The 20,000-nt window shown below is 46.5% G+C and overlaps 2 protein-coding genes across 5 annotated transcripts in view; one reads left to right on the top strand and one right to left on the bottom strand.

The window, feature by feature from the left end:
- The window catches only part of gna15.1 (guanine nucleotide binding protein (G protein), alpha 15 (Gq class), tandem duplicate 1), a 159,539-nt gene extending 157,179 nt beyond the window's left edge, over positions 1-2,360 (bottom strand). For 2 of the 4 annotated variants that reach the window (XR_014554242.1, XM_083671109.1), the window contains exons 1-2: positions 680-959; positions 43-202 (exon numbers count right to left, since the gene is read on the bottom strand). Coding sequence is in view for 3 of the 4 variants with exons in the window: in XM_083671109.1 (XP_083527235.1) it covers positions 43-193 (151 nt within the window). In the remaining variant the exon portion in view is untranslated. The other 2 variants (XM_083671110.1, XM_083671111.1) reach the window with 2 other exon arrangements.
- Positions 2,361-4,045: 1,685 nt separating this feature from the next.
- LOC310805968 (guanine nucleotide-binding protein subunit alpha-11) overlaps positions 4,046-20,000 on the top strand; it is a 22,803-nt gene continuing 6,848 nt past the window's right edge. Inside the window, exons 1-3 of the mRNA XM_083671874.1 lie at positions 4,046-5,156; positions 17,023-17,207; positions 18,200-18,354. Of these exons, the coding sequence (XP_083528000.1) occupies positions 5,021-5,156; positions 17,023-17,207; positions 18,200-18,354 (476 nt within the window). The 5' untranslated portion in view covers positions 4,046-5,020. The remainder of the gene's footprint in view (positions 5,157-17,022; positions 17,208-18,199; positions 18,355-20,000) is intronic.

Here is a 20,000-nt window from a genome sequence, read left to right as displayed (position 1 = left end):
ATGTGATGAGATCAAGTCCATATGAGGGACAAAGCTACTGACCGAGTAAGAGAACTTTGATTTCCTTTCGCTCTCTCTTTTTCTGCTGTCGCAGCATCTTCTTAATTTGTTCGTCCACATAAACCGTCTCCCTCTCTTCATCGGTCAGACAACAAACGCAAGTCCGATGGCACCATCGCCAGCAGCCCGCCATGTCGCTCCGCTGAAATAGATTTGTCCATAAATAATCAATTAGGTTTCGCCTGATAGTTTGACTGCATGTTAGTCATAAAGCCGTCCATTTGGCTATAGGCTAGTTGTTGTTGTTGTTGTTGTTATTTAAGTTAATTTCACCTATTTCATCATGACATTACAAAGAAGAACACTGTCTTTGTCACCTGGGGAAATTCCTAGGTGTGTTTTCTTTAATGTCAGCAACGTGATCATTGCATAATGTAAACACCAACAAGCCTATTGCACCTTTACACACTGATTGGAAAACACAAACACATGTGGAAACATATTCAAACGCCGATCGATTTGACTAGCCTACCCTACTTTACTAATTCATGTTAACCGTTACAGTAAACTCACCGGACTTTCCCCGGTTCGTCTAAACAATATCCAGCCTCTCAAGTCCGGTAAACAAACAAGGAAGTTATTAAAAACAATCACATCTTTGGAAAGGAAAATAATTTACCTTGAATTCGTCACACGCCTTGTAAATAAGCAGATACACCAGACTTTCCTTGCGATACGTGATCCATTTCTTACCGCGTAGCCTTCCCTAATTCGTTTACCTGCATGAAAGTTTCGTTGAAGCGCAAATCCATTTGAACAGTTTTAAAAACCTTTTGGCCTCAAACAAATAACCTGATCCTTGTGAAAGTCTGTTACGTCTTCTGTAGAATATGCAGGGCATGTAGTTTGGTGAAACACACTCTCTGCTCTGTCAATGGAATGCGCCTTGAGTGATTGGACTGCACTGCGCTGCGGATAGAGTTTCGATTGAGGTTCATCCTCCTCTAGGCCTGGCTGCTGCATTTACATTTGCTGCCACCATACTTTCAACGCTTCATGTTTCACATATAGGCTTAGAAAAGGTTAACATTTAGCAAAACTAGAGGATAATAAATCAAAGCATGAGAGGTTTCAATGTATGGTACATCAAAACAATGAACATATATATGAACATATATAACATATAACAATGAACATATATATGAACATATATATACAATGGGCATATGGTAAAAGGTAAAAATCTTTTTTTTTTTCCAAAATCCTATAACATCTATAATGATACTGTGTTTTCGACTAGGTCTTTCATATTTGTCCTTTTCCCAACTTTTCAATCAAACTCATAAGCAAACTCATCCTTTTCCCAACAATCAAACTCATAAGCACAACATCAATCGACACTATGAATAATTCTATAAGTTATGTGTACAGTACAGCAATGAGGACCACAACAGGTATTTGTAACTCCTCTCCCTCTGAGCTCTCTGGGTGTCAATCTTTTGTCTTAGCAGGCAGAACCGGTTAGACTCGCCAACAGGCTTCAGATATTAAGATTGCCTAAGCTCCGCATTGCCATGGGAACAAGGTGAGGTGAGCCACTGCTGGGAAAGGGAGGGGGAGTGAGACAGAGAGAGAAAGAGAGAGAGAGAGAGGCAGGCTGGGAGGGAGGGAGAAAGGGAGTGGTAGTGAGTGAGAGAGAGAGAAAGAGAGAGAGGGGGGGGAGAAAGGGAGGGGTAGTGAGTGAGAGAGAGAGAGAGAGAGAGTGGGAGGGATTGAGAAAGGGAGGGGTAGTAAGTGAGAGAGAGAGAGCGAGAGAGAGCGAGAGAGAGCAGGAGGGAGAGAGAAAGGGAGGGGGAGTGAAAGAGAGAGATATGGTGAGTGGGTGGGGACTGACAGGAACAGTAACAGGAAAGTCCCTTCTTTTCTTTTTGCCAAAATACAGGAAATTAGGTGGCAGTTGTGATATCCCATGTGTTAAGGATGAGTGCATATCCCATGTGTTAGGGATGAGTGCATATCCCATGTGTTAGGGATGAGTGCATATAATATGGAGTTGTCAAAGAGCACAGGGGAGCTTAGGAAAAGAGAGTCAACCTATTAAATCCACAAACTTTCATTGTCTCTCATTCAACAAATGTGTAGTTCGTCAGTTCAGCAGATATTACCTTCTTAAATTGAGAGGACTTACAATTTAATATCAATCAATCAATTAAAAAAATACACATTTATGCATTCACGTAACATGTCTATACATTCAACTTACTCAGGAATTAATTCCAGAGAATGTTTGTGTCCAGAAGTTGAGTGTGGATACTGTACTTAAAAAGAATATGCAGCTTGTTGGCTTAAAAAGTTGTAGCAGCCTCAAAAACATGTTTTTACAGAGTAACATCAACCTTTATAGACCCACATTGATTTGTCGCCCTTGGCCACACCCCATGGATTGGGTGGAGTTCATCCAAAGAAGTGACTAATGGTGGATGGAGAGGCTACAATAACGTAACGTAAAATATGCATTATTTTATGGATTTGTTTAGAATCCATTAGTTTGTTCGAAATCTAATTCTGTAACGTCATGTGAATGGTCAACACGCCATGTCTGCAGACAGTTGGGAGGAGAAGGCAGGTCTGACACGCTCAAAGAAAGACACACCTCTTTGTTTGGTCTGCAGGACCTTGCACACTACTCAAATAGGCCACTGAAATGTATTGTAAGGTGATCAGTGAACTGACATGATTTGATTGGTCAAGCCAATATGGTATAAATCTGTCACCTCTCAACTGGCTGCTCTCAACCCTCTTATATTTACATAAGTACATAATGTACAAGGAAGGAAGGAATGAAGGAAGGAAGGAAGGAAGGAAGGAAGGAAGGAAGGAAGGAAGGATGGAAGGATGGAAGGGTGCATCTTTGTACAGTACAATGTAGGATTTTTGGCCCAATGCTTGCAATTACCTTAGATGTCCACATGATGTCATCTGACTCAACAAAATTGTCAGTGACTACAAACAGTGCGCCATTTCACCACTGTACATTTTACACTGCCTTGATTGCAATCTTTTTGATGAAAGTGAATTCTACCTTTGACATGCACCGTAATGGTTAAATTGATCTCTTTACTTGCGCAAGTAAGGAGATCAAATTATGTTTTTATGTATTTCAAGTTGTATAGTTTATTTTATTATTATTGATACAAATAGTTTTCTGTATTGTGGCCCAGAAAATAAATAGTTTGACAGCGTTTGTTTCTGTTTTTTCCTAAGTCAATTGTGAACTTTACTTCATCATTAGCCCGGATATGTATTCTTCATGCAGGTCTGGTGATTGTCTGTGTCTGCTGCTGCTGATTATCCTCTGGGGGTCATTAAAGTATTCATTCGTCAATTTAATTACACTGCTAAATTATCTTAACGCTTATTATCTTAACGCTTTGTCCCATTCATGCATTTCTGTCATCTAATAACATTTCAGCTGAAGCATGTCACCAGTGTGAATGGGGTTTTAATGTGTCTTAATGTTTAGATAGCTGGAGAGTATCATAATGAGCTCAGATCGAACTGGCCTGAATACCAGGGTTCAAAACTGTTACGCATCATGAATGAATGCAAATCAAGTAAACCAACTAATTTCATCAGTTGTGAAAATCAACCTAATATATGGTGTGCTTTGGGAACAGTGGAAAAGTAGCTGAAGATGTTTGACAGGGAATGGGCGTTGTCCATCCAGTCAAATTTCTGGATCTGAGGTTGACACGCCTCCGAAGTGGAGAGAGTAGCTCGGTCTCTCTAACAAACTTGGCACTTGTTAAACCAGCCCGCAGACGGAGCGCAAATCCCACCCATTCATTTTTGATTAACCACCCTCATACTCCGTTTTGATTTGCCTTCCCACTGTCAGTCACTTCTCCTGCAAGTGTCGCCAGCAACAGGGTAGTGTATGTAGCACACACCGGGGGCTGAAGTCGGTGACGCGCGATCACCAGGAAAAAATTATAAGGGGCGATAAACGCACGAAACAGATAAGGCCCCTTTCGCTGTCAACAACAATACTTTTTATGCATTTTTGTTTATTTGAATTTTCCCACGTCTATGGAGAATGCTATCACAACGAAGAGCGTTGGCCAAATTGGGCGTTTTAGTTAGCTAACTGCAGCTAACATCAATGGCTAGCTATCCATTTTAGCTGGCTTGTTACATTAGCGGGTTAGCTGCTATTTCAGCTGGCTAGGCTAGGTCACACTGCTTTGGCCAGCAAACAGATCACTAACCTAGCTAGCCATTCTACAAGACAAAACGAAAGCGTGTGTTTATACCAGGACTATTTGATGATAGCTAACATTTTGTATTCGTTTGTTGTGTATTTTCGTTTGTGAGCTAGTTGGCTTGCAATTTGGTTAGCTGATGGACAGTTTCACAGACGCTCTTTGTCACTACTCGGGCGTTTTATGGTCTTGGTTTTGGGGCGGCTAGGCGTAGCTAGCAGGAGCCTGTACAGATGTCGTGGCAGCCAAGTTTGTCCCGTTTTCTCCGGGACATAAGTTGGTAAGCACAAGACAATATTGATGCGTTGGAGGAGTGACAGTGTTTTGGTCAGTAATTAAACGCCAGCTATTTGGTTGATAAGTGCTTGCTAGCAAATTTAGCTGTCAGCTATCCGACAGTTAGCCTGCCGAACCTAAGGAGAGTTGTCAGGCCCTACTTGCGAGCTATTATACGCGACTGTCTGCATTGTTGTTGGCTCTATTTCTACCAACTTGCGGGCGGTATAGATTTGCACGCCACTTGACAGCTGTCATATTTGGAGTGACAGCTCCGCGCCTTTAAAGGAGGCCAAACTTCGCAGCACACTAGCTCAGCTAACGAGCCAGCTAGCCATATTGGTGGAAATCATATATTATTGTTTTTTTTTGTTTGTAGCTATCTATTACTGGACTGACCAATTCTGATCGGGTAATTATTTACTACCAAGTGTGTGAGGTGTGTGCGCCCCATTTCAGTCGGGCTTTGAAATACTGCGGTGATGACTTTAGAATCCATGATGGCTTGTTGCCTGAGCGAGGAGGCGAAGGAGTCAAAACGAATCAACGCTGAGATCGATAAGCAGCTACGCCGAGACAAGAGAGACGCGCGGAGGGAGCTGAAACTGCTTTTACTGGGTACGGTATCATTAAACATTTATTCACCCCCCCCCCCCCCCCCCCACACACACACACACACACACACACACCTTCCCCTTATCATATTTTGATGTGGTGAATGTGTTGTATCCTTCTCGAAATCAACGTTGGAAATGTGTTCAGGATGCATCATCATGGCTTTAGCTCCTAGATGTGGTATCTGCATCATCATTCATTGCTATAACGGTACAAAGATATGACATGAATTATTATACTCTTGCCATTGATGATTTACTCTTTCACTTTCTCAATAAAAACTTGTATGCAAAGCAAGCTGGCCACAATTGCGTAACAGCACAGGGACCGCTGTAAACCACAAAGTTTCCCTACGTTATCCGATATATGTAAAGCGATTTAGATCGGAGCGCTGGTTTTGTGACGTATGTCATGTCATTGCTCGAAATTCAGCATCAAACTACCGGTAGTACAAGTCTGAGAAATGAGAGGCAATATTGAATATTTGTCAAAAGTCGGGCCACCTCAGTTCAGTTGCTCAGCAGTCATACTCTGGGCCTGTAGTGCTGTGGACGTCATGGTTTTTGTAATTTCTATATTTTTGTTCTCTGTTTAGCTATATTAAAGATAGGCTGCAAATATAGCTTAAGTAGCCTAAGTATCTGGGTTATGCATTACATTACAAGATTATAGGCCTTGATCTTACTGTTGAGCAAGGAAGCCACATTCTCACGTGTAATAATCAGAACTAATGTCTCCTTAACTCCCTCTTGTGTTCGAGAACTGGGGGGAGGGGGGGAGGGAGGGAGGGGGGGAAGCAGCAATTAAGCAGCAAATAATTAGATCAGAGACATAATCCGGAGATCGGGTCACAAAATCAGGCATCCTCGTGGCCCTGCTGCCCCCAGGGCTGACAGAACTGAGGTCACAGTGGTTGCCAGCTTGCTGACATGGTTGTAAAGAGGACAAGCACTCTGACATCAGGCTTTACTCAACTGACTCCGTCTATCCGGTTTGAAACCTCGTTTGTACTGTCTCCTTCTCCGGGGCAGCATCCTTCTGAGTGTGAAGTGGTGGAGGGTAACATGTCAGTGGTGGGTCGGCCCTAGTTGGTCCGAGAGGTTGGTGTAATCGTATCACATGACTGCCACATGGATTGGCCAATGTACAGCAGCACTAATATTAACAATATGCTATCGCAAACAAAACTAATAATATAAAGTCACTCTTTATATTAGGTTGCCCCTATATACTGTGTAATAACTCTGTTATACTAACTGGTAATGGATTTTGTGTTAGTGCACAAGTGGAATAAGGACTGTTATTCAGCTTGTTTAATAGTCTAACACAAACCTGAAATTACCTTATTACTTCATTACTACACAGCTATAGGGGCAACTTTATGCAAGGTGTTGATACACTTGGCTATAAGCTGCTGAAAATTCCACATCTGAATTTGTTACTGATGATAATGAGATCTATTTAGAAGCCAATCCAGTTAAAACCATCGGTGTTAATCAGGGATAACATGGATTACAAACACGATTCCTCTCATGTACTGTAGCATTGGCAAAACAAACTGATAAGTTGATGTCGGCTACATTAAACTATCTTTCGACCCCTGTCTGCCAACTCTTCTCTGAAGCATTTTAACTGGTACAACTTTTGCCAATTCATTAGTCAACAGAGGCATGATGGCCTTGTGACTCATATTGACTTTCATAATGAAAGGGAAATTGAAGAACTACTACTTCACTGGTGTGCGGTTTAGACTACGACGGAACCTGTGAGTTCGAGGCTTCTTTGAACTAAGTTTCATTCGGGAGAGAGTACTCTGTTAGTGTCTAGACTCCAGATTGAATGTGTGAGTTGGAGGGTCTCTCAGGATTAAATCAAATTAGGGCGAATTTCTTGTTTTAGGTCTAATGAATGAGTGGCCGTGGTTCCAGTCAACTGCACCTCGCATTACAACATGCTCTTCAGATTCTGATCTCTGGCTTATTGTCCATCCCTTGTAGTATGTGTCCAGCATGCCATGCTAATGTCGTGACGATTTGCCATTGTGTTTCAGATTGTTGTATATGGATCCATATGCGCACAAACAGCTATGCAGTGATCAATTCTCCACCGTGTAACACTTACTGTGGGTCACATAACTTCTTGTCAAGACCAGATTAGTTAATTAGACTAGTTTGACTAGTCATACATTACCTTTCCTCAGAAAACACAAGCATGGCCTCCTAAGAGCACAATTGGCCTTTGTGAGACCACTGCTGAAAAAGCAGAAAGTAATCAGCGATTCTGTTCAGTGTGAGCCTGCTACATTGCCAAAAGCTGAAGTGATGTTTCCTGTGACTACATTTTTTTTGTTTTGTTTATTTGACCATTTTTAAAGCAAGCAGACATCAACTACAAAAATCTACATGAATACATGAATAAAATCATCAAAGATATGACACAATAAAGTACTTATTTTCCATTGTGTTCCATATAAGAGGTCCTTTATGAAGTTTATTAACTTACTATTATTCAAATAAACCCACTGATCAATACAGCTCAGGCAGGCAGTCACCATAGGAGCAACAGGAGGCAGGTGATTGGTGTGATGATACCATGTATGTTCCTGTACAAGTAGAGGCCTTTAAGGCCAAAACTCTCCAGTGTTTCCAGCCGGGACCGGCAGTACTCAAGCAGGGACCGGCAGTACTCCAGCAGGCATCTGTTGGGTTGAGTGAGTTGGCCCGCGTACCGTTAAACGTTGATTAAAAATATATAAGCAGAAGGGAAAAATATCGGCCCGCTTTTCCTCTCCCAAATAAATGATGAGGTGGCAGGATGGTCGCTGAGAGAGGATTGAATTGGAAGACTGTCTCTTTTTTCATGACGCATTTTCTTTCTTTCTTTCTTTCTTTTTTTTTTTTTTTTTTTTGCGAAAACGTTGAAAGATCAACTCTAAATTGCTGTAATTTTTCAGTTAGCGGTGGAAGTAGGGTGTCACATTATGTTATTACTATTCAAAGAATGACTGAGGTTGTGTGGAAACCATTTAGAGCAGTAACTGAGTTATAGGCCTTTGCAGTTCAGTACTCACTTAATTTGGGATCCATACACACCCCTTTCATCCTTCATAGGCAATAGGCAGACAGCATGCACAGTGCAACACCCTCTGAAATGGTGCTCCAGTTACAAATGTGCAATGTCTAGACTACTACTTGGACTTGTCTTATGATGAACACCCACCTCTACCATGGGCCTTTCTGCTTGTGTGAATCTTTTTAACTTATCTTGAGTTGAGTTAATCTTCCATTAGAATGGTGGTGGTGGTGAAGGGGGGGTGGTGGTGGTGAAGGGGTGGTGGTGGTGAAGGGGTTTGTGGTGGTGGTGGTGAAGGGGTAGTAGTGGTGGTGGTGGAGGGGTAGTAGTAGTGGTGGTGGTAGGGGTGCTGGTGTGGTGGTGAAGGGGGGGGTAGTGGTGGTGGTGAAGGGGTTTGTGGTGGTGGTGGTGGTGGGTTTTGCCTGGTGTTTGGAAGAGAGATGATGTTGCTGTTGCTCTGTGACTGCCCTCCTCAGTGTGATGATGTTGCTCTGTGACTGCCCTCCTCAGTGTGATGATGTTGCTCTGTGACTGCCCTCCTCAGTGTGATGATGTTGCTCTGTGACTGCCCTCCTCAGTGTGATGATGTTGCTGTTGCTCTGTGACTGCCCTCCTCAGTGTGATGATGTTGCTGTTGCTCTGTGACTGCCCTCCTCAGTGTGATGATGTTGCTGTTGCTCTGTGACTGCCCTCCTCAGTGTGATGATGTTGCTGTTGCTCTGTGACTGCCCTCCTCAGTGTGATGATGTTGCTCTGTGACTGCCCTCCTCAGTGTGATGATGTTGCTGTTGCTCTGTGACTGCCCTCCTCAGTGTGATGATGTTGCTCTGTGACTGCCCTCCTCAGTGTGATGATGTTGCTCTGTGACTGCCCTCCTCAGTGTGATGATGTTGCTCTGTGACTGCCCTCCTCAGTGTGATGATGTTGCTCTGTGACTGCCCTCCTCAGTGTGATGATGTTGCTCTGTGACTGCCCTCCTCAGTGTGATGATGTTGCTGTTGCTCTGTGACTGCCCTCCTCAGTGTGATGATGTTGCTCTGTGACTGCCCTCCTCAGTGTGATGATGTTGCTGTTGCTCTGTGACTGCCCTCCTCAGTGTGATGATGTTGCTCTGTGACTGCCCTCCTCAGTGTGATGATGTTGCTCTGTGACTGCCCTCCTCAGTGTGATGATGTTGCTCTGTGACTGCCCTCCTCAGTGTGGTTTATTCTGTTAGCTCTTCAGAGAAGCTGGCAGGCAGCCTTAGGAGGGAGCACTCTGTCACTGGAGCTAATGAAAGTCACAAGGGATTAAATGTGTACAGTCCTGAGCTGGAGAGCAAAGCAGCAAGGGGCAGTCACGGACGGGGGGGGGGGGGGGGGGGGTTCCCCGCTTACTGTACGCTTTGATTCATGCCTGTTAATGTTGGGCAGGTAGAAGGTATTTATGCTGATACACTTTATATTTTTTCCGTCTCCGCCTGTATTTTGCCAACGTTTAGTTTTATCATCAACATCGTCCACATTAAACTCACAATCATCACAAGGCATGATCTATTGCTCTTGTCTGAGGGCAAAGGGGGGGGGGTCATAAATCTGACTTTAGGGCCAGTGACGACAGCTGGAGAGAGGCGATGGCCAGTGGCGGCCTCATCCTGCACGCATGCGTTGACTCCCGTAACTTTATCCTATAGTTTTATCTGGTTGGGAGTTGATTGCGGCCATAAACCAGGGTTGGGTTGGGTGGCGATGACATGTATGAGCCCGGCTCCCTGAACCGAGCTGGAGCCAGGCTTAGTGGTCTGCCTAGGGAAGCAGCGGCTGATTCGCTTACCTTGTTTTTTTTGTTTTGTTTTTTTTCTCCCCCTTTCTTCTCGTTTAAGGACCAATATTTACACACTATATGTTAAGTCAATGTTTTATTTGGTGGCTGGGTTACCTGTCGAATGTGGACACACACACACACACACACACAGCACCTGCTGCGGAGAGATGCTCACTTACATCAGGTGGCATAAATGTTTGTTTCTCGGCACACCCAAATATCTCCCACGGCCTCTTCTGTCTTCCCTATGTAGGACATACAGCATGAAGGCAGCAAGGCCCGTCACTGTTACTGTAGTGTTAGTGTAGGCCCTTGGCAGTGCTAAGCTAGGCTACCTCCCACTGTCTATCAATACTGACTCATCGTATCCATGGTGGCTAATGACCCACACAAGCTTGCTTGCTTGCCTAGAATTCTCGAATGAACTCTCTGTACAGTTTGACCCCGTCATTTTAGTTTATGGTGCCAAGCCCTATCAGTTGTTGAGTTTCTCTGAGAAAGAGAGTGGAACTGCTTTTGCTTCGTCCCCTTGAATCGGACACCACCTTTGCTCGCGCTAACTGTTCGAAAGTACAGTTAAAGTTTGGAATTGTGGTTAAGGCTAGGATTAAGATTAGGGTTAGGGAACACGATTAGAAATCGTTGTCGTCTTGTTGCGGTTAATCAAGGCCTGTGTTATAAGCTCCTTCTTGCTCCGTTAAGCACCAAAAAGTCCTTTTACAAATTCCAGCGCTACTTGTGTTATCAACTACGCCTAAAAACCCCAGTCAAACTTTGATGCAACAAATTCAATTGCGAGAGAAAACACTGCAAAAGCGATTGGTTGTATGTGCAACATCTAGATTGCTAATCTACAGGAGCTGACTGTTTGGTGCTCAATGGAGCCAACACACGCACAAACACACACACACACACACAAACACACACACATGCACAAACACACACAAACACACACACTCTTCACTATAACTCCTTGGTTTAATGCACATCTAGACCCGAGCCGCCCGCATGCTTCCACCCGCTCCAGGCAGGAAAGACAACCATGTGCATTTGATTTGTGTTCTGTGTACAGTGGTCTCATTCGCCCATTAATTATGTCCCGATCTCTGCTGAAGGGGTGGAATTATCTGGCATGCGTGATCGGCCATCAACATGAATCCCACCTTTATTATTGATATTACAGGCTATCAATGGGACATTCAAGATGTCCGTCGTCATTGCTGCTTAACTCTGGTAATGAGAATCAGGAAGCACGTGTCATCCCACCTGGTGTAAGGGCGTAGGCGCTGTTACAGGGCCGTCGTCGTCGTCCGTGGAGGTCTTCATAAGATTGTGTTGTAGTAGACGGTTGTGTGTTTTTCTCTTTGACGTAGGGACTGGTGTTGTATCATCATCATCATCGTCATCCTTACCACCACCACCGCTGTGTTAATGTTAACTGGTGGTGACTAACATCAGTGAGGGAGAGAGAAAGAGAGGGAGAGAGAAAGAGAGGGAGAGAGGGAGAGAGGGTGTCTGCACGCGAGGTTTTATGGCCATGCAAATCATCGTGTAGCCACAGAATTTCCATGTCACAATAATAATGACCACCGGCTTTGACTAAACTGCCACAGAACAGTTAAGAGAAGTCGCTCATTCGGGAGAGCTTCAGGGATGGAGTCGATCCATTTGAAATTCAGTGGATGAATTCATCACGTTAAAGTGTCCCTTTTCTTTGCCTGAGTTATCGTCCCCTGAACTGAAAGTGAAACTGAATTGACGCCCAAACCCTGTTTGTGTGCTGCTCCTGGGTTAACAACAAACTTTGTGTACTAATATAGAGATGCCTAGGCCTAGGCCTCTTCTCATACTGAGGGTACTCTGTGTTACCGCTTCCCAAAACAGTCACTTTAATTTCGTCTCATCCAGATGCACATTTTCGTGGCCGAAAATGGAAGCGTGCCGTTAAATATGGTTACGGGTTCGTTTCACATACCGGGAACAGAGGCGCCCCTGACAGCTCAAGAGGTCGTCACATGCACACTGATCATTGTGAGCCACTCAGGCAATGTTTTAATTAGCGCTGTGGCGCCGGGTTCTATCCTGACTTGAAAATTCCTAATTGATGTTGAGTAACTCAGCAGTGAAAATGTAGGGACTGTGTCAGCAAGGGAGGCTCGGCTGCGGTTGGTACTTGTAGTCTGAACCTGTGTTTGTCTGCTACGTTGGTTGAGCAAACACCAATGTTGACACACCCTGGGTTTCGGCTGTTATGTGGCTGCCTGTGACGGCCTTAAAACCAGATAACCCACCCTCACCCAGGCAAGACATTACATGCTAACGTCTCTCCCTATATCTTCCCTGTATCCCTAGGCTATGTCCTGGATCTCGTGTGTGTGTGTATGCGTGTGCGTGCACGTGTGTGTGTCCGTGTGTGTGTCCGTCCAAACACCGGTAAAGTTGAGGGCAGGGTTAGCCTAAGGACGATGCTAGCCTTAAAGACAGCCTCTGTGTTTGTGTGTTGGTGTGCGTTGTCAGGCACCACACCTGCGTTTATTGTTTTTGTTTTTGTTCTGGTCGGTTGGTTTCACATCGAGTTCCACTCTGGAGCAACACAAAGTGAACTTGGACGCAGCGTAATCAGATTACTCCCAGGAAGGACTGCTGTACACGCTGCAGAAACCTTTTGCCCAGTGGGAACGGTGCTATGCTGTGCGAGAGCTAGGAGTTTTGATTAGCTCGATGGGAACCAAAATAGGTGAATGATTAGATGGACATTTAAGTCCTTTAGAAGGAGAAGAATGTGTGGAATGCTCTCCAAACTGGAATAGAGCTCCTCACTGGCTCGCTCTCTCCCTCTCTCCCTCTCTCTCTCTCTCTCCCTCCCTCTCTCCCTCTCTCTCTCCCCCTCTCTCTCTCTCTCCCTCTCTCTCTCTCTCTCCCTCTCCCTCTCTCTCTCTCTCTCCCTCTCTCTCTCTCTCTCCCCACAGAGAGAGATGCTCTGTCTGCCCACTCAGTACAGCCTCACCAGATTACTCCTCTGATTACCGGCTCAGGAAAGGAAAGAACAGAATCTCCCTGCAGACAGACAGACGTCCGACAGACCCCCGCCTCCTGCCCCCCTCCCTCCCTCCCCTCCTGCCTATCATTCATAGAAAGGCATGTGAAAAATGGCTGTCAGCGTCGTTCAGGTGTGTAGCTGTCCTACAGGAAGTGCTTTGGCAGCAGGTGGTGAGGCAGTGGCTAGTACCCCGTCTGCTCCTCCACACACAGACAGGAAACAGCCTCAGCCAGGCCCAGGCTAGGCTGCAGCCCCAGCACAGACACAGCCGGGGGGGAGGGGATGAGGGGAGGGAGGGATGGAGGGAGAGGGGGAGGTTCCATCTTGTGACAGGGTCACGGGAAATGAATAAGGAAGAATTTAATATCTCGACTTGACTCGCTCGCTACTGGACGTGTCCGGAGCAGCTGTCCACCGTCAGACGGAGAGAGGGGGGAAATCTGTCAGGCAAATCCTCAGGTCACCAAGTGGCGGGACAAGATTTTTTAGTTCCTTTATAAAAGAACAGCGAGCTCACCCGGACAAGCCCTCAGACACTCCCTCTCCCAAGGCCGGCCTGAGGGGCCTGCAGCCTACAGACACTCCTGTGTCCTGGTGACATTCTGCTGAGCTGGCTCCCCCATCGCAAGGGGAAACGTTTTAGAGAATAATTTACAAAACGGCGGGCCTTACCCCTCCACTCTGTCACGCTTTTACTGCACTTCACCCCCCGCCCCCCCCCCCCCTGGCTGGCCGGACCAAATGAAATGGATCCGTTCTGACCAATTTTTGTCATTCAGAGCTAATGGGTTATGCAGATTCAGAATGAGTAAAGGGCTGGTTTTGTGGTGCGTGTGTGTGTGCAACAACGTGATTCTGGCTCAGTGGCGGACATTGCTGCCTTTCCCCCCTCGCCTTCTTAGAAGTTTATGGTGTTGATTGTGTTTTGATAAACACACTTATGACACAAAGTGAGTGATAGAAACAACACTGTTAACGGATGAAGGTTGAATCATGAATATTACTTTGCGAAAGCATTGCTATACAGTAGTTGCCATGGGAACCAACATCGCCCCCCCCCCCACCCCCCCCAAGCCAAACAAGCCAAGTAGTGAATGTTAATTGTTTCAGAGAAACACAACGAAAAGTGTGCTTTTCAGCAAAGGAAGAGGTGGAGGAGATAAGTGTATCAGAGGCTGCTTCCAGGAAGTAGCTCCTTCTTGACAGAGACCTCAGTGCGTGCTGCTGTCGATGGTTTTCCTGGAAATCGAACCGCAGATCCCCCACCCCCGCCCCGCCGCCCTGCTTCTATTGACGACTGCTAATCCTTGTCTGTGGACTGGACACACACACACACACACACACACACACAGAGTACCTGGTATGGCAGCAGGACAGGACTTGATGACATCACATCCCTGTCTGTCTCGTCATTCAGTGTCCTCAGTTCCTTCCCTCTCAGTGTGTGTGTGTGTCTGTGTGCGCATGTGCCTGTGCGTGCATGTGTCTGTGCGTGCGTGTGTGTGTGTTTGTGTTGTGTGTGTGTGTTGTGTTCCTTTCTAGGTTAATTCAGTAGGAGTAATTGAGAGCAAGGTCTCCAAGGCCGTTTCTGCATACACTTAATTGTGTCCTGTTCATTGAAGTGGGACCGTAGGGAACTATCAGTCTAGCCTGACCTAGTTTCCAGAGCTCAGATCCTCTGAGGAGGGCAAAGACCACTCTGTTACAGTCTGCACGCTCATCATTTCATCTTTTATCTAAGAGAGGATAGTTTACAACAAGCTTACAGCAGTCACCCACAGCCTAGTAACAAGCCAACCAAACAGCTGAGGATGTGACCGGGCCCACAGAGCGGTTCTGGTCTAAAGTAGTGCAGTAGAGTCAATGCTACGTTTTTTCGTACAGAGTAGAGTAGGGGCGTCGTTTGAAACACAACCGCCGGGCCCCCCCCCCCCCCCCCCCCCCGTTGATGCTTTTAATGCTTTTTTTTCTGTATACTTTAGATTGATTTAGGCTAGCTGCCGCTTCAGACGTGGTCAGGAAGGGATTTGAAATGAGGTTGGGCTGCTGGCTTGTTGAAATAGTCCTGCGTGCTGCCAACCCATCGTTCTTCCATAGAAGTGACCATTGTATAAATCCACCGTTCTGTAATTTGTTATAGTTGGCCTTTCGCTGCAGCACATGAATCCTCTGTGAAACCGCGAACACCGCTATCCAGCAAGCAGCTATTAGGCCTATCTGAAGAAGCTGCTCCGACCCCAGTGTGGGTTTCTAGACATGAGAGCCAAGCAGGAGAGGAGAGGAGAGGAGAGGAGAGGAAATCTCCCACCGCTGGGGCTTTTGAGGCTGAGAAGAAACAGCAGTCGCCATGCAGGTCTACAGAGACAAAGAAAACAGAGGTTATGCAATGGGGCTATTTCATGTTGCTCCCCAGCCTGAGCCTGGGCCTGGGCCTGGCTAGCATGTACGCCCGCCAGCCTGGGACTGGGCCTGGGCTGGCATGTGTGCCAAGGCAGCAGAACAAACACAGGGAGCTGCTAGTACTCAGCACGGAGAGAAGGGGGAGGGGGGGTGAGGAGGGGGGAGGGGGGGGTGAGGAGGAGGAGGGGGGGGGGGGAAGAGCGAGGAGAGCAACAAGAGGAACTGAGAGGGAGAGAGAGAGAGAGAGAGAGAGAGAGAGAGGAGAGCAACTGTAGCCCTGATGACTCAGCCTTGGATGGGTTAGAGAGAGGGTGTTGAGGAGGGGAGGTCGGATGGGGCAGGATAGGGCTCTTCCCATGTTTTTACTGTAAGATAACAGCGTTTGAGTCACTGTTGTGTGCTTTAGAATGGATGTTCCCAAACATCATGTCGGACACTGTGGTTAGAATAGAAATGCCCATATAAAGATACAAACTGATCGGGGACTTCCACTGGGACACACAGCAGAAACGCTCTTCTGGAGCTGTGGGGTTCAGCTGCCTGCCTGCCTGTCTGTCTGTCTGTCTGTCTGTGTGTGCCTGTCTGTCTTATTTCTCAGTCTGTGTCTCAATGTGTTTATTTGCCTGTCTGTCTGTCTGTCTGCCTGTCTGTGTCTCACTGTGTTTATTTGCCTGTCTGTCTGCCTGCCTGTCTGTGTCACTGAATTTGTTTGCCTGTCTTCCTGTCTCTGCCTGCCTGTCTGTCTGTCCTTCTGGATCTCTGTGTCTGTCTTTGTATGATGAAGCTTACCTCAGTTCACCCTCCCGGCTGGGCTGAGCCGTGCAGGTCTCTGTGGACCCTGGGCTGCTCCAGTTAGTGTGTCAGGGCTGAAGTGTAGCAGCTACAGTTCACTATGTGAGTCCCCTCGGGTGCACACGAGGGAATGTGGGGACGCCAGACAATGCTTCAAGTGGTTGCGGTGGTGGCTGGTTACCGTGGTGGCTGGTTACCGTGGTGGCTGACTGCAGGGAGCCACGTGGGCTGTAGGGATGGAATGTATGGTTTGTGTCAGGGCACGTTACTGTCACTGTGTTAACGCAGAGATGGCCCAGTTCTGAACTGAAGTCATGGTATCAACAGTATGGACTTTGTTGCATGATTCACTTGTAGGATTATGGACTTGTAGCGTTAGGCTAAGTCTCTTTTCACAGGCCGTGCTTCTCCAACACGACGCCTGTTATCCTATATTGACGTTCTGAGGTGAAGACCCAAATGCGATTGGATCTTTCTCGAAAAACACGGAGGACTAAATTCTATTGAGCCTGCGAAAGCTCCTACCTCATCCCCATGCTGTTGCTTTTAATTTTCGTCCTACATTTTAATCTACATTTAAAAATGGGTGCGATGTCTAATTTCATTCTGAACACTAACGGGCCACCCACATACGTGTGTGCCTGTCTGTGTGAGCACTCGTGGGTGTTTACAGATGTGTATGCAGAGAATGTATCACCACAGTGTCTTGTTGTATAACCTGACCTCTGACCTCTGACCCCGGGCATCCTCTGGTCTCCTCAGGCACTGGCGAGAGCGGCAAGAGCACCTTCATCAAACAGATGCGCATCATCCACGGGACGGGCTACACGGACGAGGACAAGAGAAGCTACACCAAGCTGGTGTACCAGAACATCTTCACCTCTATGCAGTCCATGATCCGCGCCTCCGAGACCCTCAAGATCCAGTACAAGTATGAGCAGAACAAGGTGGGTCTCTGACCAGCCAGGGGACTGTGGCGTGTGCCTCTTTGCCCCCATCTCCCCCCCCCCCCTACAAGTTTCTCTCCTGTTCATTATGAAAAAAAAAAAAAACTTCTTCTAGCATTGTGACTGCCAATGGCCCCTGGTCTGATTGATTACTTTCTTATGATGATAGATGATTCACCTACTTAAACAAATGTATTTGTTGTAAGTCCCTTTGGATAAAGGCGTCTGCTAAATGCCATAAGTGTAAATGTACGCTAGATCACACACTCGACTGGGGACAGTGAAACTAATAGTTTCTGAGGTAACCGATGCTATCGCAGACTTAGCTTAGAGTAGCTTCAGCAATGTAATAATATCCTGACCTACAGACATGGGAGAAATACGAAATAAGACTTATTTTTATTAGATTTGTGTCGTATGAGTTGCCTCCACCAAACGTCTGCCGACTCCTCTGGCGTTGTCCGAGCTCATAGAAGCTCACCGGCTGCTGATGTTCACTGGCAATCTCAGCGCCGGATTGTCCGGTCAAAGCTTATGTGTCTGCATCATCAAATGCAAAAAACATATTCAAATAGACCATAAAACACGACTGTAAACCAGGCCATAAAGATATAATGGACTGCTACTCCAATCTGCTCTATCACTTGCACTGACGGCAAGTCATGGATGAAAAGAGGTCAGCATGAATGGAAAGATTGTTTCCTGAAATTTAGGACAAAGTTACCCCCACCTCCTCCCAGTTCAAATAAGGCTCACTGTACTTTTAACCCAATAAGTATGTTATGCTGTTCAGAATTCCCAAATGTATTAAATAACCCTGAACTGCTGTTACAGTAAATGTGGGTGATGCTGTTGAACTTTCCCTCCATTTTTTTGAGCCGGGGGTGGGGGGGGGGGCTATTTTCCTGACGTTGTCCTTTTCTCCTCAGGGGATAGATCAATGAAGTTGTATTGATTGATGTAGATATAATGTCCTGTGTTGTGGGTTCCAGTCCCATGCCCTGCTGGTGAGGGAGGTGGATGTGGAGAAGGTGTGTACCTTCGAGCAGCCCTACATCAGCGCCATAAAGATGCTGTGGACAGACCCTGGCATCCAGGAGGCCTACGACCGCAGGCGCGAATATCAGCTCTCTGACTCCACCAAATAGTAAGTCCACTGACACACACACACACAAACACACACACACACACACACAGTCGCCTATACTTCCAGGGAGAGAGAGGTGGAGAGAGAGAGGTAGAGGTGGAGAGGGAGGTAGAGTTAGGGAGAGAGGGAGGTGTAGAGGTAGGGAGAGAGAGAGAGGTAGGGAGGTGGAGGTGGAGAGAGAGGTAGAGGTGGAGAGGGAGGTGGAGAGAGAGTGAGAGAAAGAGGGAGAGACAGGAAGACAAACAGGAGGGATACGAAGGGTGCGTTACCTCATTTTCATTTTCATTCCTGTTGTTCCTTTGTTCCATTTAGGAACTATCTCACGTTGACGTCAGAAAACATGTTTGCTATGTAGACGTTCCGGTCTTGGTTTTGTACGCGTGTTTACCCACCGACTGTTCACGGTTGAGTAAGCAGCTGTGGTCAGGTCTCCTGCTGACAGTTCCTTGCTTTTCCAGGGTGTCACATTCATAAAAACGTGTGTGATTAGATTGAGTGTTTTCATTTTCAAGTCCTTATCTTCCATTTGTAACTCTCACCACCTCTCTGGTCAGTGATAGCTCTGGGGGAGGTAAGAGGACACCGGTGTGTGTTTATGCATGCCCTACATTTGCCCGTTCTCTCTTCTGCCGTGTTATTTGATAGTGTTATCAAGTCCTGTTGTTAATCAGCCTCACCACGGTGAACTCTGAACCTGGCTGCCAGTGATAAGACCATCCTTGTCTTGGCACTTGTCACTGGGGTTGGAGCATGCAGGGGGAGTGTAGCACCCAGGCCTGTGAACTGGTGTACTAACAACGTTCGTTCATGTGTAGGGTATATTTATTATGATTGTTATTATTTATTATTATTATTATTTATATTTATTGGTATGAAACTGCCATCCTGCTGAGTGTGTGCATGACTGGTTGTGTGCGTGTGTGTAAAAAAAAAAAAAAAGAAAACTGTGAGAGTGTGTGCGGGTGCCTGTGTCCAATGAGTGTGCATGGTTGAACAGGCACACGTGACCCCTTCATTCCACAGTGACTTTTGTGGATTTGAGAGAGTGGCGTTCCCACTCGGCAAGGATGTGCTGCAGGTTCGAGTTCCCACTACTGGCATAGTTGACCTGGAGAATAATCTTCTAGAATCTTCAGGCACTGGTGTGAAGGGCTGCTAACGCTGCCACCGTTCCACCGATGCCTCTGTTGTCTCCGCCCACCCCCGCCCACCGCCCACCGCCCCCGCCACCGCCGCCGCCGCGGCACAGCGAGCCCTGGTGGAAAGCTCTCTGAGGCCCAGGCCTAATTACAGCCTGCCACACACAACCAGCACTCCAGACTAGAACGTCCCCAGATGTGGATCCTAGATGATTTGGACTCTAGAACACTGGCTTTTATTGGGCCTCTGTCCTCTTGAACTCTGTTGCAATTTAGCAAGGTGTTCCATGTTGAAGTTCCAGAGAGCTGCCGTCAGGGACTAAACTAACTTTCTGAGATATGTTGCGGGGAGGAGGGGGGGGGGGGGGGTCTTGGTGGTAGAGGTGGAAGGTGGAGGTCAACCCCCAGAACTCTCAGGAATGTGTTCTCCCGGTTAGGACTGTTCCACAGAGCTTTCGGAAGGTGGTATCTGCTGTCATGCTTCACATACATTCTCTCTCTCTCTCT

This window comes from Argentina silus, assembly GCF_951799395.1.
Source record: "Argentina silus genome assembly, chromosome: 6".
Lineage (NCBI taxonomy): Eukaryota > Metazoa > Chordata > Actinopteri > Argentiniformes > Argentinidae > Argentina > Argentina silus.
This window is presented reverse-complemented; position numbering and strand designations above follow the sequence as displayed.